Below are 20,752 nucleotides of genomic sequence, written 5' to 3' on the forward strand. Positions count from 1 at the left end.
GAGTTCTGGTCTTCATTATTATCTCTGTTAGGTCACTGTCTGATGGGCCATGGAAGAAGCCACTTGGGCATAGCCCTGAAGAGATTCAACCAGAACTTTAGAACAGATAAGAAGTGGTAAACAACATCATTTGTCTCCTGGGAAGGAACAAACTTATTTCAGGATGCCTGCAGGGACTTGTGGATATGTGCAATCACTTTTATGGAACATTCAACGGATGTGCCAAAGATAGGGAAGGTGAATCAGGACAGAACAAGTGTCAGAAAATGGAGAGGAAGTGGCATATAAAGGAGTCATTAGTGTAAGATGCAAGACAGTAGGTTTGTTTGGCACAACCCCACACCTGATCACTGCAGTCTGTCCTATGTTAAGTCCTATCGGCAATATTTCTTTTATGACTTTGCTTTCTATTCTGCATAGGTGTGATGTGCAAGCAAACTTGAGAGTCAGTCAACATCTATAAGGAGACCTGTATCTGCAAAGACTAAGGCCTAAGCCAGTGACCAAATAAGACACCCCAGGCCTAGGCATCAATGTTGGATGAACTTAAAGCCCTTGATAACATTTGAGTCAGTGAATGTTGGCATGCCTGTGAATCAGGAAAGGGCTGGTGCATGTGTTTCACCAGCAAACTTCCAATTCTCATGAGCTGGAGAAGAAATTTATCAGGCTGTTTGTATTCTTATTCACCTGAGTGCTGTCTGCATTTATATGTGGTGCCAGTAAAGGCAATGCTTTTCTTCTGGGATTGTCTGTGTGACCAGCCATACCCTACGTATAGTGCCACCTTGGGAATGTGTGCTCAGTCTTACTACTGGCTGGACATGCAGACAGGAACAGTGGCAAGCACTGTGGCAAGAGAAGAAATTCCCTGTAGCTTAGAGGCCACTAAATATACATTCCCTTCACAAATATGTCATGATTATCCATTGGACTTAATAAGCATGGGTCCAACCCTGATAAAACAACAGTCTTGTACTATAATACAGAGTCTATAGAACACATAGCTATCTTCAAGCCTTCCTTCTCCTTCAGTTCTGTGTGACATTCCCAGCCTCTGCACTAACTTATCTTTTGCCAGCCACTCAAGATTTCACATAACCTTTTGAAAGATCAAAATGCAAGAGCAACTTAACGTCAAAATTATGCATGGATGAAGGAAAATGTTTCCAGTTCACCTTTACAGTAAAACATCTGATAATTAGCAGCCAAGCAGCAAAATACACAAATATAACAATTCTGCAAATTTTATAAATGCTGCTTTGAAAAGCTATTAGATTTAATAAGTTTGCATTTTTCTCCCTAATAAAACTTCCATTACATGACAGTCAAGACCAAAATAAGACCTCATATGAACCCCAAGAGCAGAGGAACACATTGAGTTTTTTAAACCCGTAAGCAATTTTTTCTGTAAATTTGTTTCTCCTTTTTTAATCATGCTGAAAGTCTCAAGGGCAGTAGAAGGGCCAAATGCACTTTTGAGCATTACTGTACATAATTTTACCTATCCAGTATTTGGTACTGATTTTATACTCCTACCTTATTCTTAAACTTTCTGTGGCAAAAAAAACTTAATTACAATTTTTAGAAAAATCACATATTTCCATACCTTCAGCAGTGGATATAAAAGCACGTGTGATACAAACAACTAAACCACCCCTGACCTGTATGTATTACAAATCAGATCTTCTAGACCTCACGATTATGTAAAACTGTTTGTCTCACAGGTAAACAGACTCTAGCTGCACCTTTCAGTACAGCCACATCATCAAGATTCCCACTTCATCAGGAACTTCATGATTGCAGTGACAACAGCATCATTCAAGATAACCCATTCATACAAGTTTTTACAGTGTTCCTACACACTGACTTGAGCAACTAAAACATCTCATGACAATTTATCAATAAGTACAAAAAAAGCACAAGAAAATCCACACCTTTCAAACACTACCAGTACTGGAATTTCTCCATCTATCATAACTTACTTTATCACAAACAATAAAATTTTAAAGGTATCTATGCTATGAGTGTCAGCAAGGGTTACTGCTACCTCACATAAAAACAGTTAAATGTAAACTTGGATAACAGCACACTTTTCAACAGATCTTGGAACATCACATGCCCTGATCTTGTACCATAAGTTAAAGATAAGAGCAGAAACAAAAGAAACCTCAAGTCATGTACTTACTTATTCAATGCGAGGTCAAGGATGAATTTGGAGCCAAAGGCCTCGATCTGGAAACTTGCCTCGGCCAGATGTACAGCCTGTAAACAGGAACACACAGTTGTCAAAAGATTCACTGAGATTTATATGCAACAAATGTGACTGTGAAAAACAAAGTTATGGAAAACAGGTTTATTTTAATGAATCTCATAGGCATGTGAAAACTTTTGCCCTTGTACCATATTCTGATTCAAAAGGATTTGCCTTTTTAGAGGATAGAGAGAAGCAAATGGTACCTGCAAAGCATGATTTCAAATACACACTCATTCCTCACAGAAAGAAATAAGAAAAAAAAAAAGTTTCACACAAATGTCTGTATTTTGCCATAACCAGATGGCTATGTAATAAAAGCATAAGTAATGTAGTATAGTGTTCTTTTAATTGAGTTATTGCATTCATTCCCTTTAAAAGGCCTGAAATAATTAAAGCATTTGTAATATACACCTTCAAATACTAAAATCATGGCAAGGCTGGTATTACACATTATGAAAGACTCCTTCAAAGTAATCCCTTCACAATTAATGGCTTTGTACTTTGCATTGTAGCTAAACCAGTACTCAGAATACTGATGCTGCTCAACATACAACAACAAAAACAACAACATTAGCTTGTCTCACACAGGGAGTTAAGTTTAACTTTCAGGATATTCAGTTCTTGTCAGATGCATAAACTGTATTTTGTATTCTTCTCTGTATTGCTGTTAACTTTAGACAAAGACATCTAAAACACGCCTCTCTGTTTTCTAGAAAAATAAGGAGATGGTAAGAGATGATCCAGGAATTTCCTTTGAAGATACTGTTCCAGCAGGGTTGAAGAGATTAGATCTGAATTTCATAGAATCTCTTTCCTGATAATGTTCTAATCAAATCATGTTCACTTATACACTAATTTGATACAGCATTAATAATTACACAAAGTTGGGATATTATGACTAAGCCCTTTAATCAAAAGACAAAAAGATACTATTTTTATTAATTTCAGGTATGTCACAGAAACTATATAAAGTTCTAGGTAGTTTATGGCATAACTTAAATTGTAGGCCAATAAGGCCTACAACTTTGTTCTCCTTTGGAAATTTTTCCACAAAGGATAAGCTCTTCATGTTGCTCTTCCATTCTTGCACTACACAGAGCAGCACTGATTTTCATCTTATTTCTCAGCAAAGTTAGTCATCATCTTTCAGTAAATTCTTCAATATAATTTAAAAAAAAAAATTCTAAAAGTTGCTGTTGTAACTAAAACCAGCTCTGATGTTTCCTCTACTATTTGATCATTCTTTGCCCCCAGAATTATCATTTCCCTTTCAACAGGGTCACACAGAGCTTTGTTGTCAAGCTTCTTTTAAAAAGAAGTCATGTAGTTACAAAATATTTTAAATACCTTTAACATCATTAAATAATCTCTTAACTAAAGACAAAACCAGTATCAAGCTTTCTCTCCATTACATTTTTTGGTAAAGGTATATTTTTGTCTCACCAGTTCATCAATTTGCTAACACTGGCCTGACAAACTGAGTTCAAGTATTAAGACAAACCAGTGGCATAATCAAGAGAGAATCTGCAAGATGAAAGCTAGCATATGCATTTAAAAAACCGAAAAAAACCCTCCAAAACCACACACCCAGAAAATAAAGAAAGTAAAAGCAGAGAATCTTGGATTAAATGCATGCCTAGTAGGAGAGGCTTTTAAGCCCCAGCTCCATTTTTTTTTCAGAGTGAAATCAAGGAACAGTTGTCACAAGGAGCTTTCCAAGAACCTGTTCATGACAAAAACCTCATTATATTTCCAACATGCACAGCTACTAATTTAATTTTTTTTAAAAAGCATGTAAATTTGTTGCAGGAAGAGGGTTGTAATTAGTTTTATGCCAGAAAGATTCCACTTTAGAGTTACAGGAGATACTGCTTTGAATCCCCTCTACATATAACATTTACCTAAAATGATGTGTCTAAAATGATGCCACAAACAAGACTTCAGTGACAACTATCTGGAAAATTTAAAAAAGTGTGTACTATTCCATTAAGAGCATCCTGACACATGATAAATCCCTCCATAGGCATCTGACTGTTCTTAGGGACAGCTAGATGGATGACTAGTCTGATTCCCTATAGTTTTTCTGTTGTTCAATCAAGCCCATTCAATGATACCCGTGTATCACCCTTTACGTTTCTAAGCCATCGACCACGTATTCTTTATCTTTCTGCAATTTTAAAGTACTAAAAATAATTTGTATTCTTGGTCTGCAATATTATTAAAAAACTTCATCTTGTAGAATTAGCTATAACAACACTGCTATTTCTGAGAACAACTACTTCGGTACATAAAAACACTACTTGCTCTCTCTCACTGTGACTCACAACAGATGTAGCCTGTACACACAAGCAATTGCTGCAAAGCAGCTGACACTAATTTGATGCCCTGCAGTAGGGCATGTTCTCCACCAAAGTCAGCTCAAACCACTGGTTACGAAAAGAACACTGGATTTTAAATCCCTGCAGTTTAGCAAAGACACTGTTTTGAATTCAGGTGAATGTGATACACCACAGCTGCAGTAAAATACAGATTTTGTTAAGCCAGTTTAACAATAGATAACCAACCATGAAAGTCATAAGCCAGAAATCAGGTGAAGGTAATGAGAGTAAAGTTTTTAATCCTGAAACTGAAAACTTCTTCCTGCAACAAGTTTACACAGAAAGCTACCAGTGAGTTATCACCACGTGTTTTAGGCATTACAACCATCATGTACTGTACCAAGATGGGAGGAAGGATTTCAAAAAAGTATCTGTGTGACTCTGTTTTACAGCTTATAATTTCACTATATTCTCTCCACAGCTACTGTGTAATACAATGCCTAAAGTAAAATTTGAAATATGGTGTTCTTCTCATTGGCATAGAAATACAAATTCAAACAAGAATATCATGTAGATCAGCATATGTTTTGAAGAACATATACATTTCACAGGAAAAATATTAAACATCATCTTCTTGTACCACTTGCACACATGTATATGCTCACACCTGGATGAGTATTTGCTCACATAAACAGGAGACAAAGTTCCTTTGTCCGTGTTTGCCTATCATCTAAAAACCTCTGCAGAGGTTCCTGCTTTGACAGATATAACCTACTTCAATGGCAAAGCTACAAAATTATATAAAGTTTTTCTGCAGTAAAAATACTCATGATGTATAGAGAAGTGGGTTGAAGGAGGGTCTGAGTCTTTCAAATTCTACCTACCCCCATTCCCAAATTTTACTGAGAAAAAAAAAAAATCTTCTTTTCACTGTTCTGGCAGCTCAGATTACTAGTGTAGTCACTGTAATAAGAGATTCCTCATACTAGGGACATTCTAAGAGTGCTGTAGCTGCTTGTGCAAAGAGTAGCTCTCAGGGGTTTTTCCAAGCTGAAAATCCATATACATAAAGAACTCCAGTTTCTTTCAAATCAGTCATTAGCTTACAGTAGGTTTTAAGATGGAGGTGGACAGGCTGTAACTGGAATCTCAGTTCTACTGATCTATGTCACAACTTGATTGTTTTCATTATTGCATTTAGCCATCATTTGTCCATAATTCATTTTTTTCAGACTTCCAGGAATTTTACAACCAAAACTAAAGTACTATATGGTTTTGCTTTCTTCACAGTAAAACTATGCCAAATGCAATAATGTGTTATCCCTTCAAAAATATGAAGTTCTGTCACAAGTCTTTAAACAAAAGTAGCAGCATTATTTAACAGACTGATGGTACCTAAGGGTCTTTTGTTATATTCATACAGATATGATCTCCAAAGGACAAGCTCACTGCTTTTAGAAATGTATTTTTGCATACAGTTCTGCTGACTAAAATAATGGCCAAAAGCCATCTCTCTGAGTGCAGAAGCTGAGCAAGGGGTTTCATCAGTCTCATTTTAGAAGTAGAAATTTAAGTCAGATTTAAGTGGATTTTACACCATTAAAATATTTTTTGCTCTAGACCTTCATGCTGGTAATAGCACAAGTGCTGTCACAAAGGAACGTGACTTACTATATATTAGTTCCTTATCCTTATTTTAGCTTGTTTGCCCATTCTTGACTTCATACAGAAACCATCCTTCTTTTAGTGTTTGGTTAACCTCTACGACGTGGCACATATACCAAGACAACCTTCCACTATTCCTTGGAAATAAAGCATTTCATATTGAAACAGCATACATAAATGTCACAGCAGCATATGAAAACTCACACTTAAAACATACAGGATTTCAGAAAACTTCCTGTTAATGATTTGTTTCTGGTCTTTAACAACTAACAACAGAGGAGTTAGTTTGATGCACTTGAACCCCAAGCCTGGAAGATTGTTCTTTGTAAGAATGGTTGTCTGGCATGTGAATAAAGACCCAGCCCTGATTCTGGAAACAACCCTACTGTTGTGCTTATAATCCCAGGGGCCAGAACTCACTATTCTCTCCCAACATGACAGTACCTAGATACCCATCTGTAGTGACACTGGCCTCCAAAACCATATTGCTCTTGAGGTTTTGTTCATAAGACTCTACAAAATAGTACATCCATTGCAGTATCCAGCTTCCCACAAATGCTAGAAAACCTACAAACTTAATTTAGTTTTATTTCAGATCAAGGCATAACAAGTACAAGTGTTGTGCTACCTAACACTTAGGAACCAAAACCTTTTATAGGTTATTGTGTGAAGCTTATGAGAGGACCCAGAAATACATTTTTAAAAAAAAGTCTTTAAAAAGTTGTGGAAATATCATGACCCACATTTCAACTAGGAAACAAAGATCTAGATCTACTCAAGGAGAAACTGGCATAAGGAAAATCTTCTATGCCCAGAAACCAAAGATAGGAAGACTAATTGCATCCTCCTGTTAGTCAGTAACTACTGAAGACGCAGAGTCCAGATAAGCCTTTTGCATTAATATAAATGCAATATGAAATAGAAAAAAATACGAAGTACACACAATCATCCATTTACAAGAGAGCAAACTGAAGCTGCACCATAGAAAATTCTGAAAGAAAAAAGCAAAGCCAGCTGAAATACTACAAACATTCTCCAATGGTCTTATACACATAAGCCACATGAATTTCATTCATTATTTTGATCAGTTTTCTTTACGTGGGGATTACAAGTGAAGACCTGGCCTAAAATAGGCAAGTAAAGGGAAGGCAATAACTAGCACAGAGGATTTTTATTTGGATTTTAGTAAAAGTTCACGATGCCACCTCTTGAGAGTTTACTAATCATGATCTTTCATCTTTTAAAAAAGACACCTGATTTTTCTTAAATACCACCTCCTTTGACACAGCTGTGATACAGTTGTTTTCCTTTCATCTTAAGGATGCTTTCCCAGCCAATTTTTATATGCTACATACCAAAATTACATAGAGGATTGAGACAGCACTGCATCTCAACCATTAAAGCAGGACAGCTGGTAGGAATATTTTCTTTATTTAAATGACAAACAGCTGAGCTGACCAGAAGCACCTGGAGTTTTCACCCCATGAAAAATAGACCAAAATAAATATAATTTTTGGGGGAGGAAGGTGAAACTGTTTTCACAGTCAAAAGTACTCTAGCTTATTTTTTCCCCAGTCTTTAGAGCCTGCAAAACAGTTTTCTTAACGCCTCTCTCCTCCCCAAAATTACACTAACAGCTTAGAATTATGCATGAAGACATTGCTTCTTTACAGCTTCTGAAAATTTATGATTCAGAAAAACTGTCCAGCGGATAGAGTCTTCTTTCATATGCACCTAGTTCAAGCTGTTTTCCACTCAAAATTTGCTAAAGTTGCCCTGGGCTGTTTCTCCAGCAATCCTATTATTGTTAGGCCACACCTTGTGTTGCAGGATTTTTCACTCTGCTGCCACCATTAAGGACTTGCTCCTTAGCCTTTTGTGACAAGTTGTGCCCCCTAAAAATCTTGTGTATGTAGCCTGTGAAAACGAACCAAAGCAGTCATCTGGTTCAATAAAGAGTTTACCAGTTCATTCAAAACACTACCCTCATCTGCAGATGTTTAAAAAGACAGAACACAGATGACTCAAACCTCTTCAGTAAGTTTAATGATTTCTGTGAGCTTCTTCAGTCTGTTTTTATAAATAGATGCTCATTTTTGAGCATTTTCCACTAAAAATAACTTCAGAAGAACTCAAAACCAGCTAGCCTTAATTTGACTATGAGGAAACAGGTATGCAGATTTTAGAGTCCTCAAGCATCAAGTATTTAAAACCTATATTTTTAAGAGCATAAAGCAAAAACTGAGTATACACTAGAACTCTGTCCCCCTTGGAGATAGATCATTTCATCAAAACTATGGTGAACATTTCTTTCTTTCAACTGTGATAAGAAGCTTCTTCCAAGAAGAAGGAATGAAAGAGGGTCTACCAACATTTTTGATCACGTACACCTCCTCAACATGATGATGTTTCACCAAAAGGGGATAGAGAGAATCAGTGCTAAGAAAGTAACTTTTTGATTCTCTGGTGCACTGTTTTCTCCTCCAGTCTTTCCTTTCTACCAACATTTCATGAAGACGGTTGCAGACCCTTACTTTTAGGATGTGACTTTTAAAAATATTTTAAATAATTTTACATAATTCTATATTCCTAGCTTCCTTTCCACATGCACACAATTTCCTCTACTCTCACTCTCTCCTCATAGTGACTCAGCATTTCTGAGGCATTCAGGCCTAATCCCATTAACTAGACATATGACTCATATTATTCTGGCCACCATAGTGAAGTTCCACAGAGAGGCATCTACTGAATAATATCCATACTTAGGGAGTAGATCCATAAGAACAGTGAAAGAAAAAAAAATTGTATTTTTTCCCCTCAACTGTCCACTGTATCCATATATCAGGTCATCATATCTGTCTTTACTTTTTTCCCATGCTAAAAAAAAAAAAAAAAAGAAAGAAAAAAATCAATCCTAAATAGACCTTTACCTAACTATAAAGGTATTTTGGCTATTTATTACCAATGTGGAAGTAATCAAAATCTCACAAGCAGGACTTATTACAACAGAGCATTTATTTTAACTCTGGGAAAGGATAAAAGCAAGTACTAAAAAAATCCTCCCCCTAAATCAAAACCCTTGTGTATCTTTCACAATCAATTGCATTCTATTTTGTTTATGGGTTGCTTGGGTTGTTTTTGTTTTACACCTTTGGCAGACTTTCCCCTGTCCCAAATTATTGTTCCACAGAGAAGGTTATAGTCAACAGAACAAAATAACTAAAACAGAACAAAATATTTGTTATTATATTATTGGTAAAATAGATGAAAGGGGAAAGAAAATGCTTCATGCAAGGAAAGGCACAAGATGCAAGTTCAGGGTGAAGGTGTCAAGTATGATGATCTGGAAGCAAGACATGCAAAAATCCATCCAGACAATGAACATAATCCACCCTTTCCTTCTATTAAACGGATCAAAACAATAGAAATTTCATTCCAGAAGAATGAAGTCAACATAGTGTCAGTCTCCATAAAGACTCAAGATTAAAGAACCCTTCTGCGGGGAAAAACTGCAGCGTTAGCGTTCCCTATGCTTAAAAGGGACACAGTGAGTAGAAAGAAGATCCACTTTACAGAATACTCAGCAGCAAGCATGCCCAAGGAAATCAATACCCATTCTGTCAGCACTGATTTCTGCAGAGCTTTACCCCAACAGGTAGAGAGATACAAGGTAGGGCATAGGAAGGATAGGCAATGGCAGCAACATTCTTGTGGGCAATGCTGGGTAAGCGGAGAGATTGGTGGATATTCTCCTCTGTGGCTTCCCAACAAAAAAACATATCTAGAAACACGGAGGAAGAATTATTCCCAAAGGCAGGTCTGCAAGCACTTGTAAATTCCTTTCTTCCCACACCCGTCTCCAAAGTGAGGAGCAGCAAGCCCCTAGTGTTTTAAGTGTATTCTAAAAACTGGTCTCACTTTAAAGGGGTATTAGTTCTGAATGTAGTATTCTCTTAGGTATCTTGATCGTTTCCAACAATCAAATAGTTTTTCTGTGCCATCCATAACATATTGGTGTTTTTAGATGCATCCAAAGGCACATAGTGGTATCAAGGTAATAATAAGCTAGGAAGAAACCCCTTTTCCTTTTAAAACCTCAAAACTATACAACTATCTCATCTTTTTTTTTTAAAAGATTATTCAGTGCCTCCATAGTAATTCCACATCTGAAATGGCATATAATCAATATCAACAAAAGCATATATAATGCATATTAAATTTGTTGTTTAAAATTTCAAGAGAAATGCAATTTAACAGGTAGGAACTCCATTACAGCTAAGTCCTTCAGTAATACCATACACACTGATCTGCATTGCTGTCTCTTGTCTACCATGGTAATCTCTTCCTATTCAAACCATCTTTATCTTCAGTTTACCTTTTATCCTGGAGGAAGGAATTAATTTTTTAAATAAAAATTTATAAAAATAGGATGGAATCATTCTAAAGGGTACATCCTGAGTCATATAGTTTAGACACATTTACTTTGTTACCAAGTTATTCCACAAAGCCAAGGTTTGTTCAATTTCACACAATTTCAGAAAAAAACCCAACAAACAACTTACTATCTGCATCTGTACAAAATGGAATATTAGATCTTGTCATTAAAAATTAAGAATGAGGGTGTTATTTGACAAAAAAATGGTAACACTTTGCAGTGGTCTTCAGTGGTCATACTGGCAGGAAACTAATATTGCATTTATTAGGTAGTGCATGGTACACCCAAAGATAAGTAACTCATGCTGCAAGTTCAGGATTCTAAAGAAGCTCCCTATGTAGGCATTTCTGCAGTCTAGAGCTATTTGGGAAGAAGCATTTTGTTGATGATGGTATACCAGAAGTGAAAACACCAGAATCTATGCTGATCAGACAAGTCAAATTTGCGTAATTCCCATTTGTTTTATCTACAGTTCAGCTTCTGAACCATCCTGAAATTGAAAATAATTATTTTTATGTTAACACAAGGGAAATTACACTCTTGCTTTAATTACATGTCCTCCTTTAATTCCTAAAAATGGTGGTAAGGACCACCACTAAGTCTCAAAGATCTACAGATTTAAACACACACAGTTCCACACCACACATCACTGTTTTGAAAATTCTGCAGATGAGCCTCTTTTTACTCTACCTTGTCATGTTTCTGCTGGTGCCTTGCCCTAGTATCGAGGATATGGTAAGGGGTCTCAGAGTCTTTGTTGATGTAATAGATTAGTCTTGAAGGCAGTGTGATTTCTTTCTGTATTGCATTGCTGTAGCTGTTATTTTTACTGTTACTGCTGTTACTCTGTTGAAATGTATTCTCTTCATCTGCCAGTTCTCCCTCTATACCGCTTGCTGTTTCATTCCAATGCAGGCCTGGGGAAGAAAGATATGCCAGCCATAATTTAGATGGCAGAATGTGTTTATTTCCATCAAAAAGCTACATATTTGCTTGCAGTTTTCTAACATTTTACTAATCACTCAAGCAAACAAAAAGATAGCTTACTCATTGAGCTAGATCCGATTCATTTTTCACACATTAAATAAATAATGTTCTTTCTGAAACCATTTTATTGCATGTATATTATCATATGCATACACAGATTATAAATATTTTAATGCCTTCCAATCTCCAAAAAAAACCTTAATGGATATGTAGTTAAGCCCTACACCTTTTTTGACAGCTAAATTCTCTCACTAAAAAAAAAAGATTAAAAAAAAATCTACAAAAGGCTAAGAATACTCCCCATGTTTCTACGACAAACTGAATTCAGACTCCATGTGCACTGAATGCTAAACTTCCTATTATGTAAGGTGAATTGATTTCTACTTCTTTTAACTTTGACAAGGGCTCTTTTCTTCGGTAGCAGCTTTTCAAACGAAATCCTGTATCCCTCCTCATTGAAATTTCAAGATACAGTCAATCAACACAATGTAACAATATAACAATATTACAATGTAACAGCAGCGTAATAACAGTAATAACACGACGCACAGACCGGCTACATTCACTTTCCACATGTCATCTACGTGCAACCAAGAGCAAATAAACAACAAAGCAACACAAGAAAATCCGATCCCGAAGTGACAAATGAGCAGATCCCCGTCCACACGCGCCGTGACACACACAAAGCCCACCCCAGCTTTTTGTGTCGCATCCCTCAGCGGCGGCTGTCCACGCACAGCATCCCTGCCCAACACACTGCAGCACCGGCACCGCACGTACCTCTCTTTCGTGCAAGCAAACCAAGGGAATATTAGCCGAGCCCCGGGTTTACACACGCCGACAGACACGTATACTGAGCTGGAAGCGGGGAGGGATGAAAGGATGGTTGAGGGTAAATGGATGTTGCCAGGGTTTATGGCGGGGGACGAGGGCCCGCAGGCACCTCACGCACAGACACACACACACACTCAAACACACACACACACACTCACACACACACACACACACACACACACACACACCCCGTACCCACCGGCGGCCGCCGCAGCCGCGCGGGCCCGGGGACAGGAGGAGCCATGGAGGAGCAGGAGCAGCGAGACGAGGCGGCCGAGGAGCGGCAGGAGCGCGGGGCGGCAGCGGCCACCGCAGCCAGGCTGCCGCAGGGAGATGCTGCCGGGCGGCTTCATGGCTCATAGCGCCCCGGGGCGGGGGGGGCAGCGCGGCACAGCCCTCACGGCCGGCGGGCTGTGCCCGGGGGGCGCGGGCGGAGCGGGGCGGGCGGGTCCCCGCGGCGGCACCGCCCGTCCGGCTCCTGCCACCGCCGCCGCCGCCGTGAGGGACAACGCCGACACCTCAGCGCGGGGGCGGGCGGGCGGCGGAGCGCGCGCACCTTCCGCGCCCGCCTCCGGCCCCGCGGCCCCGCGCACGCGCGCACGGGGCCGGGTGGGGCCGCGCGGCCGCCGCTGTCCGATGTGCTACCGACGGGACCGCGCACCGGGATGGGATGGGATGGGATGGGATGGGATGGGGCGGGGCGCACCTCGCCCGTCACGGGTCCTGCCGAGAAGCCGGGTGGTGCCGCCCGCCCGCGGGGTGACCGCCGCCAGCTGCGCGCACAAGCCGCTCCCGGCCGCGGGGTCCCGCGGGTGCGCCCGGACGGGCTGAACCGGCAGCCAGGAGCGGGTCCGTGACTCCCCGGGCGGTACCGCTGGGGCACCCGCCCCCGCGGCGTGCACAGCTGAGAACAGCCCGGCTTGGGAATTATTTTAGAGCTTTAGCGCAGAGTGAAATTACTTTGAAATCCGGCAGCCCTGAGGAAAGTTGGGAGGGTCCGGAGACGGGTCGCCTCGCCTCGGGCGGCTCTGCAAGTGAGCCATTTCACAGCTGGCAGTCCCCAGCTGCTGCAGAGGGAGGCAAGGGACCCTTCCCAGGAACAGCTCCTGCTCCAAGCGTTTTGTGAAGCTCGCCTCCGCTCCCTCCCAACGCCTCCAGCTCATAGTTTGCACCCTCTCACTTCTTCAATCCTTGTGACCCCACTCATCCTTACTGACTGCAGCCAACCTGCAATGAAGTGGGTGTGGAGGTGAGAACCAAATGTTACCAAAAAAACTGTGCGTATATTGACGAAGAAAATGGACAAGTGTACAATAAACAAAGAGAAGGACTGCAGTGAGGTGCATAGTCAGATTGTGACCTGGTGTAAATCTGCTCTGGCCTGCTGTGTTCAGCAGCAGACAGCCTGGACCATGAACAGAAGGATTAGTGCATTTCTGTGCAGTGAATAGTACCTCTCATACTTCAGTCCAGCATGCCTGGGGTGAACCAGCAATATGAAGAATAGTTGCAAAGATAAAAATAACTTCAAAGAGATATGAGAAGAGGAATCTGCTGCTTTGTATTCATTCCGTGACTTAGGGAATCAAAAAACCAGAGTTCAGAGACAAGTTTAGATATGGAGTTTCTTAGCAAACATTTTGCCCAGCAGACTTCTAATATCCAAGAATAGATATGTTTCATTTTGGTGCAAGTCTTGCTGCTGAGGAAAAAAAGATGTTTCTCCTTTTTTTTTTTTTTTTTCCTGGATATTGCTTTGTATTTGTCAGCTTATTCTTTCTAATCTGAGTGTATACCACATGGATTTCCAGAAAGATAGGAATTTTCTCTGTTTCGCATAATTTTCTCTACATTCCAGCCTGAATTAATTATCATTTTTAATTTAAAAAATATAAGCAGATCAAAACTACAATGCAGACTACTTCATAGCAGTAGTGTTATTCCTTTTTAAAAAAGTTAATTCTGAGTTCTCCTGCTGGGCAAATAGATCCTGCTTCTGGAAACTCAAATCTAGGTGTGTGACAGCAGACAAACACATAGAAGGGACAGACCCATGGGATGGCCAGGTGTGAAAAAGAACAGAAAACGTCCCTTAGGATTTCTCTGGGTCTAGGGAGAAAGCTGTATCAATTTTCTATATGAAATGGTCTCCCTTAAGACTTATGTTCCCAGACATTTTCCATGCAGCCCACCCAGCCCAGCTGTTCCTCATCATTACATATCACTAGAACATTTCAACCAACAGCAGCTCCTGCTTCTTCCCATAAACATATAAACAGATCAAAGGATCAGTTATGTCAGTGCAACTAGATCTAAAATAAATAAATACAATTAAAAACTATTTTAGAGCAAAGAACAAGAGAGTAGAATGACCATGCAGTTAAGAAAAGAAATCCAGAAACTAACTTTCACTACACGTGGAAAAAAACCCCAAACTAGCAATGATGAATGCTAGAAACATCTGCTCTGAAAAAATCAGTTCTTAATTTTGGTGGCCAGATTTTGAGCAGAGGAAATAATGATTGCCTCTTTCTACCAAGGTTGTCTAGGATAAAGATTTTCTAAAGTTCTTTTAACTCACATACAAGCCTGCAGCAGAAGTAATCATCTGAATAACCGTATAAAGCAGACATGCCTAGTCTCTCAGGCCCTGGGCATGTAGCTCAAGCTGTGCCTCATAAACCTGCTACAAACCTTCAGATGGTCATATGCAGTTCACCGAGCATAATCAGCTCAAGATGAAGTACCCCACTAGGAATGACAGCTGCTTTTTGTGTTGGTTTTTTTTTTTTTCTTTAAACTCACTTTCAAGTTTGAAAGCCACTATGAAATAATCCCAGATAGATTGCACTGCAGATGTCTAAAAACAAAATACCAGAAGTGTGGATTATCATAGCAGCACTAGCATAGTCAGTCACTTTAGTAATAACAGGTGACACCAATTGGGCAGCTCCTGACTGACCTCGGGCGATGAAGGGTACAAATGCCATGGGGAGCACGCAGCAAAAATAGCACAGCAGAAGCAGCCATTGCTGAACTCTGATCTCAAGGAAGGGCAGTAGTCACGTCTGATTATGATTTATTCATATTACTGTAGCACTAGCAGGCTCAGCCGTAGGCCCATGACCTGCTGTGCTCTGTGCTGTACAGACACAGGACAAAATTACAGATCTCTGTTAAGAGAAATTTCCTTTTTATTTGCAGTAGCAAATAACCCAGCCAGTGCTGTAAATAACAGAAGAAATCTAAGAGCTCTAGGAGGGGTACCAAGCACACTGCAAGTCTAAAAAGCGGTAATTACATAGGGGACATTTAACAGTAGACCCTCATTAGCTGGCACATAACTAATCCACATAACCTGTAATCTGTGGTATCCATTCTCTGTTTCTCAACAGGAGGTTAACAGCTAAGACAAAGCTGAACTGAAACTTCATGTCATCCATATTTCTTTACTTTATATCATATGCAGTGTAAGTATGGAAAATTTATACTTAGAAGAAAACCTGATAATTGCAATGAACAATGCATTGCATTAGTATAACTTCTTTTCTTAATCATACACGTTTGAATACTCACCGATTCGCCACGTTCAGCTATTCTCAAAGGGTTCCTCAGTCAGTAGAGTGAAAGAGAATATTGCTATTTGAAGGGCTGTTAGAATACTTTTTTTAATTATAGGACCATCTCTTGCTACACATGCCACCACCTAACAATGCAGCAGCAAACCAGTATTTAGTCATAAAAATAAGTACTTTTCATTTATTCTGTTTCTTTTAGCTTCTTTAAATACTTTTTAGCAACTGAGGGGGTGTGTGGGGAGGAAGCAGTAAGTGATACAGTAACGTGAAAAATGCAAAAGACAGGTTCAGGAAACAGAGCACTGACTCTAGATTCTTCAGAAGCAAGCATTACTTTTCAAACTGTAGATCTAAAAGAACTGGGTTTCCATTAGTCTTCACTTTTTCATCTTCTTATTTCAACCTAATACACTTCAAGAGGAAGAGCTTTCTCCTTATTTACTTTGTAGTTCAACAGAGCCCTAAACCCAGTTTTCCCCTCCATGTACAATAGTGTAACTATGTACAATATTGGGCATAACGCTATTTTAAACACAGTAATACTATAAAATAAAATACAGTAAAAATTCCAGTTTTCTCTCAGAACTGTCACTCATTTACCAATGTCACTCATTAATGATGATGTGTGCACATCATCATTAATAACTCCAGAGGTACTGCCCAAATGAACTCTTTTGTGAGTACTCGGTGTTCCACTTCAGGGTAGATTATACACAGTAATTAGGATATACTTGCCAGCCCCCTCCCCTCACCACTGTAAAATGTTAAGGTTGAGGTCAAGTGAAGAAAGTAAGATTATAAAAAGAATATATCTTACCAATGTTCAGCAGGAAAGGAAAGGGAACACAGCTGGGCTGCTAATAGCAAATGGGTCAGAGGGTTCATTAATTGCAGTTCAAGTTGTATCCAGGTGCAACTCGGCATCAATCATTTAATTCTGATTGGAGGAAAAATTATTTTGAACAAACCATGACAGACTAATTTCAGAATTAATTCACCATGTCCTCTTGTATAATTAACTAAGCATTCACAGGCAAAGGATTTTACAAGCTGTTTAGTAGGATTCCTCAGCAGTGTTTAAACAACCGCATATAGGTAATTTCATACAAGATACTGCAGTGAGGGTTTATGCCATCAATGGAAATATTACGATACTAAAAGCTCCAATTTTTCACCATATTGTCCAAATTATTACTGAGAGACAGAGCAGCAGCAGAAACATGCTGGTCAGTGAGGTTACCTAGAACATGTTTGTCAACTGTTCTGATACAGCTATACTTAGCAAGTAAAACATAGGCCACCAGCAGGAAAAAAAAAAATTGCTGCTCTTCTGATAAGCAAGCACTTTTAACTGTGGCTGTGACAGCAGCCTCCTTCTTGCTAGCTTGTTTCACTTTTGTGAGGTAAAATGTAAAAACAATGTCAGGAAAGTAAGATGGGGTGGCAGGGGAAATCTTACTTAAATATGTACTTTGATTTTTATATCCTTCAAAATAAATACATTGAGTTCATGTCGCAAAGACTTGCCACAGCTGATCAAACATTTCCAAGTGGTAGGTTCTAAAAAAGCTAGATTGCAGCTATTCCAGAGCACCTTTGGAAAGGGAAGGGAGGATATTGTCATTCATTCTCTGACACACTTGTACAGGGCAGAAGAGGACTGCAAGAGATCTCTGGAGTCATCAAGTGCAGCCCCCAGCTACCACTGGCTATCCATTGTACAGTCCATACATTGTATTTAAAAGTAATTGGGGGTTTTGCTCTTCTACTACCACTGAAGGCTGTTTCATAAGCTCGTGGTTAGAATCACTAAGTAAATCCTCCTACTTCCAAGCCTAAATTTATTCATGCCCAACAGAAACCCATTTGTTCTCATGCCAACGCTAGCACTAATAGCTTGTTCCCCCTGTTGGTAAAAATGACCAGGCTCCCAATGCTCACAGCATCTAAGCCCAAGTGGTAGGTGAAAATTTCATGAGACTGAAGTTGAAAACATCTCTCAGCACAGAGAGGCCCCAAAGAGAAAAGGCTGCATTAGCTTGAGAAGCAGAACGAGCTTACTGCCTATAAGCTACTACTACTTGGAAGATGGTTCACTGGGCACGGATATGCAGAATTTAAAGGTGTTATAATTTCTTTTCTAATGTTCACCCAAAAATAAATATATTTTTCCTTCAATAATAGGCAAGTGTTGAGGTGCTGCTCAGATACACAGTCTTGTCTTCTATACAGACCTGAATTCAGCAGAGACACCTGTCCTGATGCTGGTGTCATCACTGCTGTCATCCTACGCTATAAAAGGTAGGTAAAAATGCTGAGAAGCAGCAGTGCTCATCAGATGGGGAAAATCCTGGTGTTTCTATAAAATGCAGCTCTACGAAACAGGGGGGGAAAAAAAAACCTAGAAACTGTCATATCCAATTAGGCATCCTGCCTTTTCTTCACAGACAAATTTGGACCAGTTTCCCAGCTTCTTTCCTAATTAGGCATAGAGATGAATCAGACATAAAACATGCTATCTTGAAAGATTCCTATTTGAGGTTGTATCTAGGCTTTGGCACTGATTCCTCAGAAAGCCTAAAACATTTAATCATAGTTTCTCTAGAGAGATGGCCTGAACCTTTAAGAAAAATCAGTGCAAAGTATTATCAAACTGTTGCACTGACATCCTAGGGTGTCCCCAACACTTTTGAGTTATAAAATACGTTTTTTCTCACATAAACAACTTGCAGTGTTTGACATGGTTCACAGATTGGTGTGTTATGATCCTCACACCAAAGACCTGCTAAACTAATATCCTTACACATTTTATATACAACCAAAGAAAGTCCTCTTTTACCTTTTTCCCACCAATCAGTCTGGACCTATGGATTCCCAAATTTTAAAGAGGTCAGTCACAGATTTGGTCACTCTCATGATATATCTGCCAAAGAGAGCATCTGGTAACATCAACATGGATGTTTTGTAACATTGCAACAAAATTATGCACAGATCCTAGCGAATGTTTTGCCTAACTTCTGCTGTTAGTTCCTTGAGCAGATTCCTGCTTCCTAAGGAAGATTGAGTAAGTTTTCAGTCTCCCAAAGCACAGAAAATCACAGTCCAACAATATTTTACTGAATTACTGGACTCAAGCTGCCAGTGGTATAATGCAGTAGATACTTCAGGGGTTTGCTTCTTCTGCTTTATCATCTTTGTACAAATGCAAATAAGACCCAAACAGTCTTTTCCAAATGTAGCATGAACCCCTCAGGCTTCTTGTTAATTTTCTGGACAAAAATCTCAGCCACAAATCTTTAGAGCACAAAAAAACCCCCCAAGTCCTCACAAACATGGAAGTGGATACTCTTCTCTCACACCCACAGGAGCCACACACAGCCTGACCATGTGGATTGTCCATATCCTATGAAAGATGTGAAATCATGTCCTCTACCCCTCTGCTTCCATTTTTCCTCTCACCCACATGAACTCACACTTAGTCACCCTTCAAAGATCTTATTATTTCTTTATAAGCATATGTTCCCCATGATTTTCTGGAATTGCTTATCCCACTAGTTAACCATAAGTTTAAACACACATTATTATTATTTGTTGTTACTATGGAAATGTAGCATGATTGAAAAAGTGCTAGTTTTCCTATACTCCTCTCTGCCAAGAACAGGTTTATTATTCAAAACTCTTGGTTCAAAATCAACTTTTTCTGTTATTACTTAGAAAATTGCTTCTTATGAGGAAATAATCAATTTGCTTTTCTCTCTTAATTCCATCCATACCTTATGGCTAAGAAATGCTCCAACATTAACCACTTTTCAATTTCTCATCTCTTCATCCTGTTTTTTACATGTGGGCACCAGAAGCCCCATAAATAAGGAAGGAGGTCACTTCCTTTCTCAAGGTTGTTGCCTTGAGAAGCCAAAGGCTTCAACACATAACGATGCCAAAACTACTTCTTGCTGCAGATGAGCAAAAGGAGCATGGCACAGTTTGTGTGCACACAAGTGCCAGCTACTGCTCAAAGTGAGATGTCTCCAAAAGCAGTTCATACCTCCAGTGAAGGTTCAGTTGCACCATCTACAATATCACAGTTAAAGAATTTCACATAAATATGAAGAAAACTGTAGGAGTGCATTAACTTGCAGCAGAAAATATTTGCTTATTGCAAGCAACTCCAGAAAATTAGCTGCTCCTACTTGTAGCTGAAAGGGACCAGTTTGCTGATAATCAAACCATTACAAGCATCGAGTGCCTGAACAAGAACCAAAAAAAAAAAAAAAAAAAAGAAACAAAAACAAACAAAAAATCTCACTGCTGACTAAATTGCATTTCAGACCAAAACCTATTCTCATATCAAATGCATACACAAAAATTGGATCATAGGGCTGCAAATTAAAGTATTTACTCACAGAAACTTGAATTATTCCTAATTTTTATTACTGTTCTCATGTGCTGATACCTCATGTGGAGCTTGGATTGCAAAATAATTTCTTAAATAAATAAACAAATATGCTTCAACTGGCAGAGCTTGATGGATTGAAGCATTAAACAGCAGGAAACATGCCCAAAGGTACAAAGCAGATTAACTGCACAGTCCAAAGGACAATCTGACCTTTGACAGCCAAGGGTAATTCAAGGCCTTTCCCACTGGAGAGTGCTTTTCTGCCTCTTTTTATTAAACATT

At 39.3% G+C, this 20,752-nt stretch overlaps 1 protein-coding gene across 7 annotated transcripts in view; it reads right to left on the minus strand.

Moving 5' to 3' along the window:
- Positions 1-12,946, minus strand: part of ADAM23 (ADAM metallopeptidase domain 23) — a 72,547-nt gene extending 59,601 nt beyond the window's left edge. For 4 of the 7 annotated variants that reach the window (XM_032693480.1, XM_032693478.1, XM_032693476.1 and 1 more), the window contains exons 1-3: positions 12,696-12,945; positions 11,366-11,592; positions 2,189-2,265 (exon numbers count right to left, since the gene is read on the minus strand). In XM_032693480.1, the coding sequence (XP_032549371.1) occupies positions 2,189-2,265; positions 11,366-11,592; positions 12,696-12,849 (458 nt within the window). In that variant the 5' untranslated portion in view covers positions 12,850-12,945. Of the gene's footprint in view, positions 1-2,188; positions 2,266-11,365; positions 11,593-12,695 lie in introns of all 7 variants that reach the window. The other 3 variants (XM_032693479.1, XM_032693481.1, XM_032693477.1) reach the window with 2 other exon arrangements.
- Between the last annotated feature and the right edge of the window lie 7,806 nt (positions 12,947-20,752).

Source organism: Chiroxiphia lanceolata, chromosome 7 (genome assembly GCF_009829145.1).
Source record: "Chiroxiphia lanceolata isolate bChiLan1 chromosome 7, bChiLan1.pri, whole genome shotgun sequence".
NCBI lineage: Eukaryota > Metazoa > Chordata > Aves > Passeriformes > Pipridae > Chiroxiphia > Chiroxiphia lanceolata.